Below are 14525 nucleotides of genomic sequence, written 5' to 3'. Positions count from 1 at the left end.
GGTAAAAATCACTAAACGTTTATTTATTTAACACCTTTATAGAGACTGACTTTGTTTTCGACAATATACAAAAATTTTATAAAAAAAACTCCACTTTTTACCTTTAATACTCATTTCGATTTTTGTCGATAGGAGAATTTCATTAAAAGATGCCGAATTTTCACCGCTGAGTTGATACAATTTTTATTTAAAATAATTGATTATGCGCTCGTACTTAACGTTCAAAATCACCGGTCACTTCAAGCACTGTTTCTGAGAGGACGATTCATTCTACACCAAAAGAGTTAATAAATATTTTTATTTAAAATTATCTTAGCTACACTTTTTATTTGAAACAATTTTTTCTACGGCATACAGATTCTTGGTAAATCGATTTTTTCTGTTTCTCCCCACCTACGAGGGGGTTTTTAGGGAGAAGCCTTGGGTTAAAAGTGTTAAACTTCTTTGCATTCTTTTTGGGGTCTCAATTGGGGTGACATTCTCAGCAAAATTAAGCTGATTCGTATGATTTCTAGAGGTCAAATTTTTAGAGGTCTATTTATTTATAGTGTATTTTTATGTATGAGAGAGTAATAAAACAATAAATTATGTATGCAAATCCCTAAACTGTTGATACGGGTGACTCAATGAAAAACAGATATTTGTCAACAAGTTTACAGAAGTATATAGGAAAACAATTTTAAATTGAGTATGACCACCAGGTATAAAGGTTGGAGCAGAATAGAATACAATAGTTGTGAGACTTACTAATCCCTAAATAAGGTTGCCAGTGTCGGAGTGATGGAGGTTAACAGGTACTAATGAATTTGCAAGAAATGTAAGATGTTTATTTTATTGGTTATATATAACCAATAAAAGTTTAATAAGTACCTACCTATTTGCAAAATAAAGTTTAATTCTTTGCCTATTTGCAAAATAAAGTTTAATTCTTTAGATAAAATAAAACGTTTTATTTTATCTGAAATGAGTGCATTCCACGAAGTAAGGACAATCAAACATTAAATTCTTTAATTCCAGGAATCTACTACAGTAATTGACTAGATAATTACCTTCTAAACTTATTCCACAGAAAATGTGATAGTGGGTTTTTCCATTTTGTATATAGGAAGGTCCAAGTGGCGTATTCAAAATTCTTAACAGTTCCCTAAAAGTAGGTACTTCAGTTGCAAGGTGCAGTTTATTGTGTATACTAGTGTTATGGAAAATTTGGAAGTGCCGTGTAAACGACGAAAAATTGGTCCTCTAACAGTTAATGAAAAAACATTAATATTTAATTGTTTTAAATCATTTACAGACAAACGTTTATGTGAAAGTGTTGATGAGACCGTTGAGTTAGTTAGCAGTACACTTGGTGTTGGGAAATCTACGATTTACAGAGTTATTAAAGAAGAGAAATGTGGTAGTTTTCAAATGCCACGTAATGCTCCAGGGAAACCAAAATTTCAAATAGAATATCATTTTAAAGAACGACTTCGACGGAAAGTGCATGAATTCTTCTTTAGGCAAGAATTTCCAACATTGGATAAAGTTCTTGTCTCAGTTCGAGATGATAAGGATTACCCAGAAATGAGTCGAAGTACGTTATGGAAACTTTTAAAAGAAATAGGCTTCCGCTGGAAAAAGAATCCCAGAAAGTCTGTTTTATTAAAAAGAAGCGATATTGTCATATGGAGAAGACATTTTCTAAGAACCATAAAGGAAATGAGAAACCAAAAAAGAAAAATATTTTATCTTGATGAAACATGGATCAACGAGGGTCATACACCAAATAAATTTTGGCAGGATGAAACTGTTATAAGTCAAAAGCACGCTTTTGTAAATAACTTATCTACTGGTTTAAACCCACCATCAGGAAAGGGACGCAGGCTGATAATAGTACACATTGGCAGTTCAGACGGTTTTGTTGAAGGTGGTTTATTAACTTTTGAATCAACTCGTACCGGTGACTACCATGAAGACATGAACGCTGGTGTCTTTCAAGAATGGTTCGAACAAATGATAGATCTTCTTCCTAAGAACTGTGTAATAGTAATGGATAATGCAAGTTATCACTCCAGACTTATAGAAGGACTGCCCACAACCAAGTGGTTAAAAAAAGACTTGCAGAATTGGCTGAGTTCAAAAAATATTACGTACCATCCCGGATCTATAAGAAAGAAACTTTATTCGTTGTGTGCCCTTCATAAAGAAAAATTTAAAAAATACGAAATTGATGAAATTGCCAAAAATCGTGGAATGACAGTACTTAGATCCCCACCATATCATTGTGAATTAAACCCGATTGAACTGGTATGGGCACAGATAAAGAGTGAAGTTTCAAGAAAAAATACCACTTTTAAAATTCATGATGTTAAACAGTTGTTTTTGGAGGCCGTAAATAATGCAAAACCTGAAAACTGGGAAAAGGCAGTAAATCACACTATTAAAGAAGAGGAAAAAATGTGGAAGCTGGACAATATTACTGATAAAATGATCGAGCCAGTTATTATAAATCTTGGTTCTGAAAGTTCATCTTCTGAATCTGATTTGGATTTGTAACAAGTAGCTGTAAGTTTTATATTAATATTTTTATTCATCTATTTAACATACCTTAGACGGTTTTAAAAACTCTTTTTCTCTTTTGTAATTTTTAAAAATTAAAAAAAATGTGAATTTTTTAAAACCCTTTTTAATGTAGGCCAGTCAGTTCTAATATAGTGTGTGATAAAATGTGTGCACACCAATATCTAATTATTATAAGTTGATTTATACTGATCTCCAATCATAATATAATTTTAATTTCGTCCAATATCCATCCAATATCTACATAGAGCACATTTGTGAAATATCATCTATTCTCTGTTCCACATTTCTTATTTGATTACTATTTATTTGGATATTTTGTTGTATATCGTCTAATTTTTCTTCTGCGTTTCTCCTGTCTTCGTTAATTTTTACTTTTAAGTTACATTTCTGCAACTCTATTTTCTGTTCTATATCTATCTTATTATCTTGAATAATCCTCTTTACTTCTGTCCTCTCATTTTCTATCCTTTTCTTGTAGTCATTCCGTATATTTTTTATTTCATTTGCTACTTTTTTCTCTGCAGCTTCCAGTTTTTTATCCATTTGTTTTTCTATTTGTTTTACAATTTTATTATTATTATCTTCTATTTTCTTTTCTAATTTTCTATAATTCTCTTCTAATTTCTGTTCCATTTTTTTCATGTCTTCTTTGACTTCTTTTGAATTCTCTTCCAATTTTTTTATGTCTTCTTTGACTTGTTTTGAATTCTCTTCCAATTTTTTATGTCTTCTTTGACTTCTTTTGAATTCTCTTTCAATTTTTTTATGTCTTCTTTGATTTCTTTTGAATTCTCTTCCATTTTTTTTTGTATTCTCTTCCATTTTTTTTGTATTCTCTTCCATTGTCTTGTTCATCTGCATCATTAATGACATCAAAGCTGCCATATTAACATTTTCCTCTCTTTCTGGATTCATTTCTGCAGTATCTTGTGGAACTTGAACTAAACTCTCCTCTTGTATAGGTTGTGTTTCTACTTCCACATCTTCTTCATTCTTTTTGCTTCTTGTACCTTTCTTTCCTTGAGACATTTTGAGACTTTACTTGTTCTTATATAATTAAAAATAAAATCTATAATTTTTGCTTTCTAATGAAAATTAATTTAATTATGTGAGAGCACTTATCTTCCCAAACTAATTCTTTTAAATAGAGAGCCACCGCGTTGGGTGCCAAATTGTTATGATGTGTTTTTTGTTTGAATGATGAGCAATGAGTATTTTTAATAATATAGGGTTTTTATCGCGGTTCTCAAAGAATTAGTTTGTAAGTACTTTTTTAAATTTTCTTTATTATAACTATTATGAAACACACATATATATCTAACCTAGCCAATGTAAATTTAAAATAAACTATCTTTAAATTGATATTCTTATAAAACTAATTAAATTCTATAGACAATGTTAAATTTAAACAAACTATCTTCAAAATTGAAATTGTTATGACACTAACTAAATTATATTAACAAAATGTTGTACCTTTCTTTCACTGAATGCCTAAATGAACTGTTTTCCACTATATATATTCTAATCACCACTGAATGTCTTCGTACTTCGGTTATCCTTGTTTTTGTGAAATTACTTTTTCCAATTATCAGCTTCTACCAATTTAAGATATATTTTTCCTCACCAGCATTTATAAACCACCAAGCAAACCAGCAAAACAGCATTTATATTTATTCTTCTTTTCAATATACCAATATCCAATTATTATAAGTTGATTTATACTGATCTCCAATCATAATATAATTTTAATTTCGTCCAATATCCATCCAATATTCTTCTAACATACTTTTTTAATCTTCAATAATTATTTGTGTATAATTATAAATGTGCATTCAAATATATGCATAATTTTTAATCTTCATTTAACTCACTATATTAAACAATTGGACTATTTGTAACTGAATGGACTGGACCTACTTTCTTACTAAAACTTTTCTGACTGCACTATCTTGAAAATTCTGAACAATTGACTTCACTAACTTAATGAGTCTATCTTCTACTAACTTTCATAATAAACTGCTTGACTTCTGACTAAAAACTGCCATCTTGAATCCAAATCACGGGTATTTATATCTTTTTGGATATTCCAGAACCATCTGGTAAGAGATCATGTTCGATTTAGTTCTATTTCTTCGATATGGATGTTCTCGAAAAAAATATCTGTTCTATCCACCGACATAATCATTATTCCAGAATGTTCCAACATAAACACAGGTCAAATTCTGCATTCTGGAGAATTCGTTAATGTTCTATTGATAATTTTGTTGACATTTAGGCTTTTCAGATCAGAATAAACATTTAAATCATTAAATATATATATATATATATAAATTAAACATTTTAAACTAACATTATTATTATAACCCCACTTCACATTCGTATTATGATTAATTTCTGTCTGTCAATTTACTGTATAGTTGGTTGTCTATGCACATGGCTCACTTAAATATATTTACAACATTAAACTACAACTTTTTACAATTATTATATGCTAATTTCTTAAAAATTGCCCTCACATAAATAATTTTTATTAAATTCTCTAGTATATAACTTCTTAAAATAACCAAATATCTTTTTTATATCTAATATTATGTAGTATATAACTTATAAATTATTTTCTATAAACAATATCTGTTTCAATATATATATATATATATATATATATATATATATATATATATATATATATATATAGTAGTTAGGTATTATATATATTAGGTAATATAAAATATTGTACTTCATAACTATATAATCTTAATAAGTTAAGTTTTAATGTTTTGTAAATTTGAAAATTTAATGGATTAAACTCATGTTGTAAAGTTTTTATACTAGTTTTATACAATGCTATTTAATTATAATTTCATTGTATTTACTGATACCATATTTTAGCATATCCTGAAGAAGCAAATAAATTTTGCGAAAGCTTGATAAAGAACAAAGAGTTTCACTTGCCTGCCCTATTAATGACTGCAAGCTCATAATAAAACTTTATTTTTATATATATATATATATATATATATATATATATATATATATATATATATATATGCCTTAAGTATTTAGTGCCATATATCTAAATGTTTTGATGTTGCTTCTCATTTTCAATACCTATACATATTTTCTAAGACTGCTGCTTTTCGAATACTAAACTCTTTTCATATTTCTACTTCTAGAACTAATATGAACTGACAGTAAACCACTTAAGATAGCCCTTATATTTATTAAAAATAAAAATCACTACTGTAAGCTACACTGTACACAAAGTATCAATTAAGTATTAGCTCAAAATAAAATATATAACTAATAACTATTAAATAAGTGAAATAATTAATTGTGTTAAAAATATGGTAGCATTTCACACGGGTAAATTGCTGATAATAAATTACAACAAATAAAATAAGATGAAATTTTTGACACGTACGATGATTAACATTATGTATAAATAAAAAAAATCATGCCTTCTAATTAAAATACAATAAATAATATACTTGCATACGTCTAGTAAAAATAAATCTATTATAAAATGCATATAATATTTATTTTGTGTAGTACTTATGTATTGGGTTCTTTTGGTACAATATGGCCTTTGTGTAAGTATACTTGGCTTAAATTTTTATACTTAGCTTTTATATATTACTTTATATGTCAAGTTTATTTCCTGATGTACCGAAATACATATTAATAATTTACTTTCCTTGCATCGCCTTGTCTTTGACTCGTCGTTGTTGTCATTTGTTTCTTTGTTCTGTTCATTTAATATTTTTGGTTTAGCTTTATTAGCTATTATCTTTTATTATTTTCATTTCGTTCTCCTTAATTTTCCTTTAGTTTGTGTAACAAAGGAAATATCCAAAGAACCACGCCCAAATCACTTCCGATTCTGAGTAAAGCGGCCTCGTTCATTCCGTGTGCCTCAAATATCAGGAGCGTTTGTCGTCCAACGTGTTGGCATGATCTTTGTTTGGTACAATGTATATCTATGTATCATCTATATATTCTTTCCATGTTCGTATTTTTGTTTCGCTGCCTGCTGCTGTATACCCGTTGCCGTCAATTATTTTATTTCCGTGCCTGCTTCTGTAGCTTCCGATGATTTCTAGGCGTATCTTGTTTTGTCTACAGTTTTAATTATCCTTTTGGTCTCCATTAACTTAGATATTTCATCGGTCATCACAATCTTTTTTTCTGACACTTTTTATTGAGTTCATATTTACTTATTTGTAATATATTGTCTTCTATTGGATATAATATATATATATATATATATATATATATATATATATATATATATATATATATATATACTTCTCCAAGAAATTAACGCACCACTTCAATAAATCAATTTTATTTGTAAACAGGCAAAGAATAAAAAATAAAACTTTACCAGATTTATTCTACATTTTATTAGTAATTATAACAATTTGCCTAATCATCAGAAAATGTTGAAGTACAAAAGAAAAAAAAATAAAACGGAAAATTTAAAAAAAATAATGATAAGAAGAAAAGTAAACTAAAATATGAAAAAAGTCTTAATAACGAGTTTTTTACCTCTACTACGTATAACAGCCTCACATCGTTGGCCCATATTTAAAATTAATTGCCGTATTTCATTTTGGTCTAGTTCTCTCCGAATCTGGATCAGCCTCTCTCCCGCTTCCTCTAAGTTGTTTGGTTGGATCGGTGTCGCTCTTAATCGCCTACCAAGGATATCCTAGAGATTTTCAATCGGATTTAAATCCGGACTATGTGCTGGCCATTCCATAGTGTTAATTTCTACGTCTTCTAGATAATTTCTGACGATCTGTGCAACGTGAGGTCTGGCATTATCTTGCATTAGTAAGAAATTTTCACCGATAGAAGAAGCGAATGGTACTACATGTTGCTCCAAGATCTCCAATATGTACCTTTCAGCTGTAATAGTTCCATTTTGTATGACCAAAGAAATACCAGCCCACATCATAACGGATCCTCCACCAAAAAATGTGGTGTGAGATAAGTTACATTGAGCATATCGTTCGTTGGGTCGTCGCAACACACGAACACGTCTGTCGTTATTGTACAAACAAAATCGGGATTCATCAGTAAATAGCACTTGTTCCCAGTCAGCCTCTAACCAATTAACGTGTTCTCTGGCAAAAGGTATTCTCCCCTTCGATGCTCTGAAGTTAATAGAGGACCTCGGGTGGAAATCCTAGGTGTTATGTTGTATTCCCAAAGTCGCTGGCGAACAGTTTCAGTACTAATTTGTATAGCATGCACGTCTCGAAGCTGAATTTGTAGACTTCGATGTGTTACAAAACGTTGTCGAAGGGCAGAAATTCTTAAAAATCGATCTTGAATAGGGGTAGTTACCCAGTTTCGTCCTTTCCCTGGTCTGCGAGTTTGATCCCCTGTTTCGAGGAATCTTTCTAACACCCGTGAGACGGATGTGTGGGACACATTAAACCGACGACCAATTCTTCGGTAACTCCAACCTTCTTCCGACAGTATCACTGCTTGGGCACATTCATCTCAGGTTAAATTACGTGATTGACGCTCCATAATAAACACAATTAACAATAATCAACAATTAAACAGTAGCCGAATAAAATTCGTGAACACTTGGAAATTAGTATATTTATAGAATTAGTACATTTTTTGCTTCTTTTTGTTTTGTTGCAAAAAAAAACTATAGTGATAAAACGCAGTCAATAAATATAGAGTGTACGAATAGCATATACAAGGGGCTTCCAAATATAACATTACAATGGAAATTTTTATTAACGCTAATAAAATATTTTAATATTTCAAAGTGGTGCGTTAATTTCTTGGAGAAGTGTATATATATATATATATATATATATATATATATATATATATATATATATATATATATATATATATATATATATATATATATATATATATTGTGACGATTGGGGTTTATAGAAAATAATTTATAAGTTATATACTACATAATATTAGATATTTGGTTGTTTTAAATAAGTTATATACTAGAGAATTTAATAAAAATTATTTATGTGAGGGTATTTTAAGAAATTAGCATATAATAATTGTAAAAAGTTGTATTTTAATTTTGTAAATAGATTTAAGTGAGCCATGTGCTTAGGCAACCAACTATACAGTGGATTGACAGATAGAAATTAATCATAATACGAATATAAGTGGGGTTATAATAATAATGTTGGTTTGAGGTGTTTAATTTATATATATTTGATGATTTGAATGTTTATTCTGATCTGAAAAGCCTAAATGTAAACAAAATTATTAATAGAAAAGAATGGAATTCTCTGGATCAGCGGAGATGACCATTGTTTACAGTCGAACATTCTCGATATAATGATTATGGCGGTGGATCGAACAGATATTTTTTCGAGAACATCTATATAGAAGTTAATAGAACAAATTGGAACATGATTTCTTACCAGATGGTTCTGGAAGATTGAAAAGATATAAATACCCGTGATTTGGATTCAAGATGGCAGTTTTTAGTTAGAAGTCAAGCAGTTTATTATGAAAGTTAGTAGAAGATAGACACAATTAATTAGTGAAGTCAATTGTTCACAGTTTTAGTAAATCAGTCAAGCAGTTTTATAAGAAATATGAAAGTTAGTTGGAGATAGTCCAATTGTTTAATATAGTGAGTTAAATGAAGATTAAAAATTATGCATATAATTTAATGCACATTTATAATTAAACACAAATAATTATTGAAGATTAAAAAAAGTATATTGGAAGAAATTAAATTATATTATGGTTGGAGATTAGTATAAATCAACTTATAATAAGTGGATATTGGTATATTGAAAAGAAGAATAAATATAAATGCTGTTTGCTGGTTTGGTTGATGGTGTATAAATGCTGGTGAAGAAAACTATATCTTAAATTGGTAGAAGCTGATAATTGGAAAAAGTAATTTCACAAAAAACAAGGATAACTGAAGTACGAAGACATTCAGTGGTGATTAGAATCTATATAGTGGTAAACAGTTCATTTAGGCATTCAGTGAAAGAAAGGTACAAAATTTTGTTAATATAATTTAGTTAGTGTCATAATAATTTCAATTTTGAAGATAGTTTGTTTAAATTTTACATTGTCTATAGAATTTAATTAGTTTTATAAGAATATCAATTTAAAGATAGTTTATTTTAAATTTACATTGGCTAGGTTAGATATATATGTGTGTTTCATAATAGTTATAATAAAGATAATTTAAAAAAAGTACTTACAAACTAATTCTTTGAGAACCGCGATAAAAACCCTATATATTATATTATTAAAAATACTCATTGCTCATCATTCAAACAAAAAACACATCATAACAATATATATATATATATATATATATATATATATATATATATATATATATATATATATATATATATATATATATATATATAGATACATATTGTCTTCTATTGGATATAATATATATATATATATATATATATATATATATATATATATATATATATATATATATATATATTCTTCCATTGGATATTTGTATCCTGACCTTTTCTGTTATCAGTAGTAGCTGATACTAGTTTTTGATTTATCCTTTTTCCAACGTTAAATTTTGTTGCCCTGTTTCTCACTTTATGTAACTGACGATTTTCTCATTAGATATTAACATAATTCGGAACTATTTAAGCGTATTGATCAAAAAGTTCTATTAAATAATCTAGAGGTCGAACTCCCTATAATCATATTAATACAAAATTGAAACCGGCGAGAGGGCGCTATTTTGCGACGGAAAAAAGTAATAAGGGGCAAGAATTTGAACATTTGACTGCATATAAGAAAATTTTAAAGGATCTCGTTTATGTTGCCTTTATTTATGACTTTTAGTAAATAAATTAGGAAATTTAGAAAATTAGAAACTATTGATTGATGAATCTGGATATTTATTAGTTGTGTTATATTACATTAATGTAGAAATATTAACAAAACGATTTACGTTTTTTATATAAAGTTCAAGAATGACTGAATAAGATATATTTAGTTAGTTCATAACTTTTTGAAATAGCATTTACTTTTTCAGTCCTCTGTTTTCTGAGTGCATAGAGTCTAACCCCAAGGTATTCATAGCTAACTTTCCTAATGAGCTAGATAGGCGGACAACTGAAGTCTACTACTTCAGTACATAAAGAGAAAACATTGCCTGAAGAAAGGTTATTTACTACAGAGAGAACAATGCCATTGACTATCTTAGTATTTACACACGAAACATTTTTGAAGTCACCAGTTGGCAAGAACAACAATCATTAACAAAAGCGTGCAAATACTAGCATTTGCAGATGATGTTGACATAATCGCAAGATCAAGAAGAGAAATGATAGAGGCATACAACCAAATAGAACGAGCTGCACAAAATAGTGGTCTTAAAATCAATCAGACCAAAACAAAATATATGCAGGTAAGAAAAAACGCAGAAATAAGGCAGCCACAAAATATAACAATAGGAGAATACAACATAGAGGAGGTAAAAAACTTTATATACTTGGGATCCCTAGTCACGTCTGATAATAACGTTACGGAGGAAGTGAAGAGGCGAATATTTATTGCAAATAAATGTTACCATGGCTTAATTAGACACCTAAGATCAGATAACGTCGCAAGAAAGACAAAATGCCAAATATATAAAACCCTAATAAGACCGGTACTCACATATGGCTCAGAAACCTGGACACTTACTAAAAGAGAGGAAACGTTGTTAGCCACCTTCGAAAGAAAAATCTTGCGACACATATATAAGGGCACAAAAGAAAACGGAATTTGGCGAAGACGATACAACTCTGAACTATACAAAATATACCAGGATCCGGATATTATAACATTCATCAAAATAGGACGGCTGCGTTGGATAGGACATGTAGAAAGAATGGAAGAAGGCGAAATACCAAACAAAATATTCAAACAGATGCCAGTAGGAAAAAGAACAAGAGGAAGACCGAAACTGAGATACTTAGAACAAATAGAAAATGATATAACAACCTTAAAAATAAAAAACTGGAGAAAAAAAGCACGAAACAGATCGGAATGGAGAAGAATCCTAGAACAGGCCAAGACCCAAAAAGGGTTGTCGAGCCAGTGATGATGATGATGAGTTGGCAAGAACAAGGCTTTTTATATTTTTTCCTCAACCTGAAAAATGTCTTTTGTGGTAATCACTATTCCATATTATTTTTTAAATATACTAACCTGTTATATTTCCCAACAGAAGAATAAGAATGATCGGATTGTGGTTTAAATAAACACTGAATACAATCTAAACACTTCAGTTTGGGAACAATTTTCCTAATAATAAATTAACATAGATACAATCCTTTAATTTAGATTTTTCATCGCCTACCAACTCAATGTTAAACTATTCGGGAAGCATATCTATTTTAGTTTCTATTTCATTATTTTGAAAGAATATTCTTTTCCTTCTTCTCCACTCTATTTGGAATACATTTCTTTCGTTTTCATTTTTATTTAGATTATTCCATACAATAAAACAGGAGAGGAAGAAATATTACGATTTAAAAATACACTCATATTAGTAAAAATGATTATTTCTCGGCCAGATTATCTTACTTAAAACGACTAACACAAAATTTCGTTTAATTATCACGGGAAACAAGTGAAATTTCAAACAATGTTTACATTTTTTGCCCCATTATTGTATCCATCTAGCGAACAACAAACACAACGCACTAAACTAAAATATCCACTACACTTATTCTTCATACAGTTCTACATCTATTTTATTATTATAACATCTATTGTACAGATCTCAAACAAGTCATACTTTTTTGAGCATGGAAAAATTTTGGACAAATTGTGTCAACGTCGTCGTATTTGTCGATGGTGTTGAACGATTAATACATATTTAACTCGAATTAACCATCAGGTGGATAATTACTTCTCTTTCTAACTCTAACTTATGTTCTGTCTTGTCGGATAGAAGATTATATTCTTACACCACTTAGGCCATTTTTATAGTGTCATTTCTATTTCAAAAATCGGAGAGTACAGGTGGTGCTCTGGTAAAGAGAAACTTTTTTATAATTTTTATTGACCCAAATGTTTTTTAAATTTATATCATATATTCAGTTGACCGATAACCCTCACAGATGTAGGTACCCTTGTGATACTTTTTGATATTAAAATTGACGGTCGTAATCTTTTCCCGAGATATATATATATATATATATATATATATATATATATATATATATATATATATACATATATGAAAATTGTACCTTTTCAACATACGTTTAAATTACGTATAATTTAAATTAATTAAATAAAATTAAGTGAAAAAATGTTTTATTAAAAATTTAAATTAAATAATATTACTTACATGCTGATACACGGATTATTATTACATGTTTGAGAAATTTTACTTTAAATTTACATTGGCTAGGTTAGACATATATGTGTGTTTCATAATAGATATAATAAAGATAATTTAAAAAAGTACTTACAAACTAATTCTTTGAGAACCGCGATAATAACCCTGTATATTATATTATTAAAAATACTCATTGCTCATCATTCAAACAAACAATACATCATAACAATATATATATATATATATATATATATATATATATATATATATATATATATATATATATATATATATATATACATTATACTTTATAGTATGCCCACCGTCTGAAATTTGGAATGACTGCGCCACATGGTTACCCGAGCCGACTTGCCAAAACAGATTCCCTTACCACCCAGGATATGGTCCATCTGTATGTTATGAACGTTGCGAATGCGATGCTGAAAATGGGTACATTCGAAATCGTGTTTCTGGAGAATGCGTGTTAGAAGAATGCTGTCCAGGTAAATAAACGATGAAAAGTCCTACTTCTAACATAGGTTGAAAAGAAATTTGAAAAAACAATGCATATAGTATGAACATAATACAATAAAAAGATTCATTAAAAGTCTTGAAAAAAATGACAGTAAAATAAAAAATCAAAAAAGATGCTTTCATGATAGTTACTATATGAAAACCATATCCGATTACCGATGTGAACAGAACAAGTTAATAAATAAAAAGTCAAATATATAGAACATAAGTACGCCATTTATAATTTAAAATAATATATTCATATAATTAAACAATATAAAAAGAGAGTATGAGTAACTAAAGAAAATATGAGGCCGAATATTTACTATGTCGGGATAGGTGAGTTTTTTGCAGATTTGTTCTCATGATTGACAATGAAACTACACAAAATGTTTTGAAAAATAAAGTATTGATAGTAAAAGGCGAGATATAGAGATTCAATTTTAAAATGAAATGTCAGACAATTTGAGAACCATAAATTTGATACAACTCGAAACTATTAAGTCTCATTGTAGGAAATTAATTATATTTTCTACAATAGTTTGTTTATTATTCTAATCATTATCATTATTCTCAATAATATATCTTACTAAATTAGAGACTATGCGATCAGCACGACATTCCTTCTTCGTGCTGTTTCGTATCAGCTGCGCCTGTCAGTATTTCAGATTCAAAATATTCAAACCCAACTACCCTTAATGCCACTTCGTTTTTTACCTTCTCAAATAGAAACACGCAAGTCAAACTTATTTTTCAGCTTCCCAAATAGAAGCAAGTTATAGTTCTCACGCTTCTCAAATAGAAGCAGTTTTCAAATAACTTATTATATAAATTAAATAGTTAATTAACTATATTAAATTCAGTGTCGGTGCATCGAATATGTAAGTACCTGAAATTATTCTTTTATACAGAAGAGAATCTACAGTTTTGTGTCAACATTTCATAAATGCCGGTCCGACAAATTACAGGGTTGCCGGATATACAACAAACAATAAACTTTCTTGTTCTATAAATCGCATATATTTAGCTTTAAGAACAATTAATATAAACAGTTGTGCGTTTTAAGAACATTTTATATGAACATTTATGTTTTATTATT

General features: G+C 28.8%; 1 protein-coding gene across 1 annotated transcript in view; it reads left to right on the top strand.

The window, feature by feature from the left end:
- The first annotated feature begins 6008 nt into the window (after window positions 1-6008).
- LOC140448459 (uncharacterized) overlaps window positions 6009-14525 on the top strand; it is a 46084-nt gene continuing 37567 nt past the window's right edge. The window contains exons 1-2 of the mRNA XM_072541536.1: window positions 6009-6155; window positions 13228-13416. Of these exons, the coding sequence (XP_072397637.1) occupies window positions 6089-6155; window positions 13228-13416 (256 nt within the window). The 5' untranslated portion in view covers window positions 6009-6088. The remainder of the gene's footprint in view (window positions 6156-13227; window positions 13417-14525) is intronic.

This window comes from Diabrotica undecimpunctata, chromosome 8 (genome assembly GCF_040954645.1).
Source record: "Diabrotica undecimpunctata isolate CICGRU chromosome 8, icDiaUnde3, whole genome shotgun sequence".
Lineage (NCBI taxonomy): Eukaryota > Metazoa > Arthropoda > Insecta > Coleoptera > Chrysomelidae > Diabrotica > Diabrotica undecimpunctata.
The sequence above is the reverse complement of the archived record's forward strand: the minus strand, read 5'-3'. Positions and strand labels throughout refer to the sequence as shown.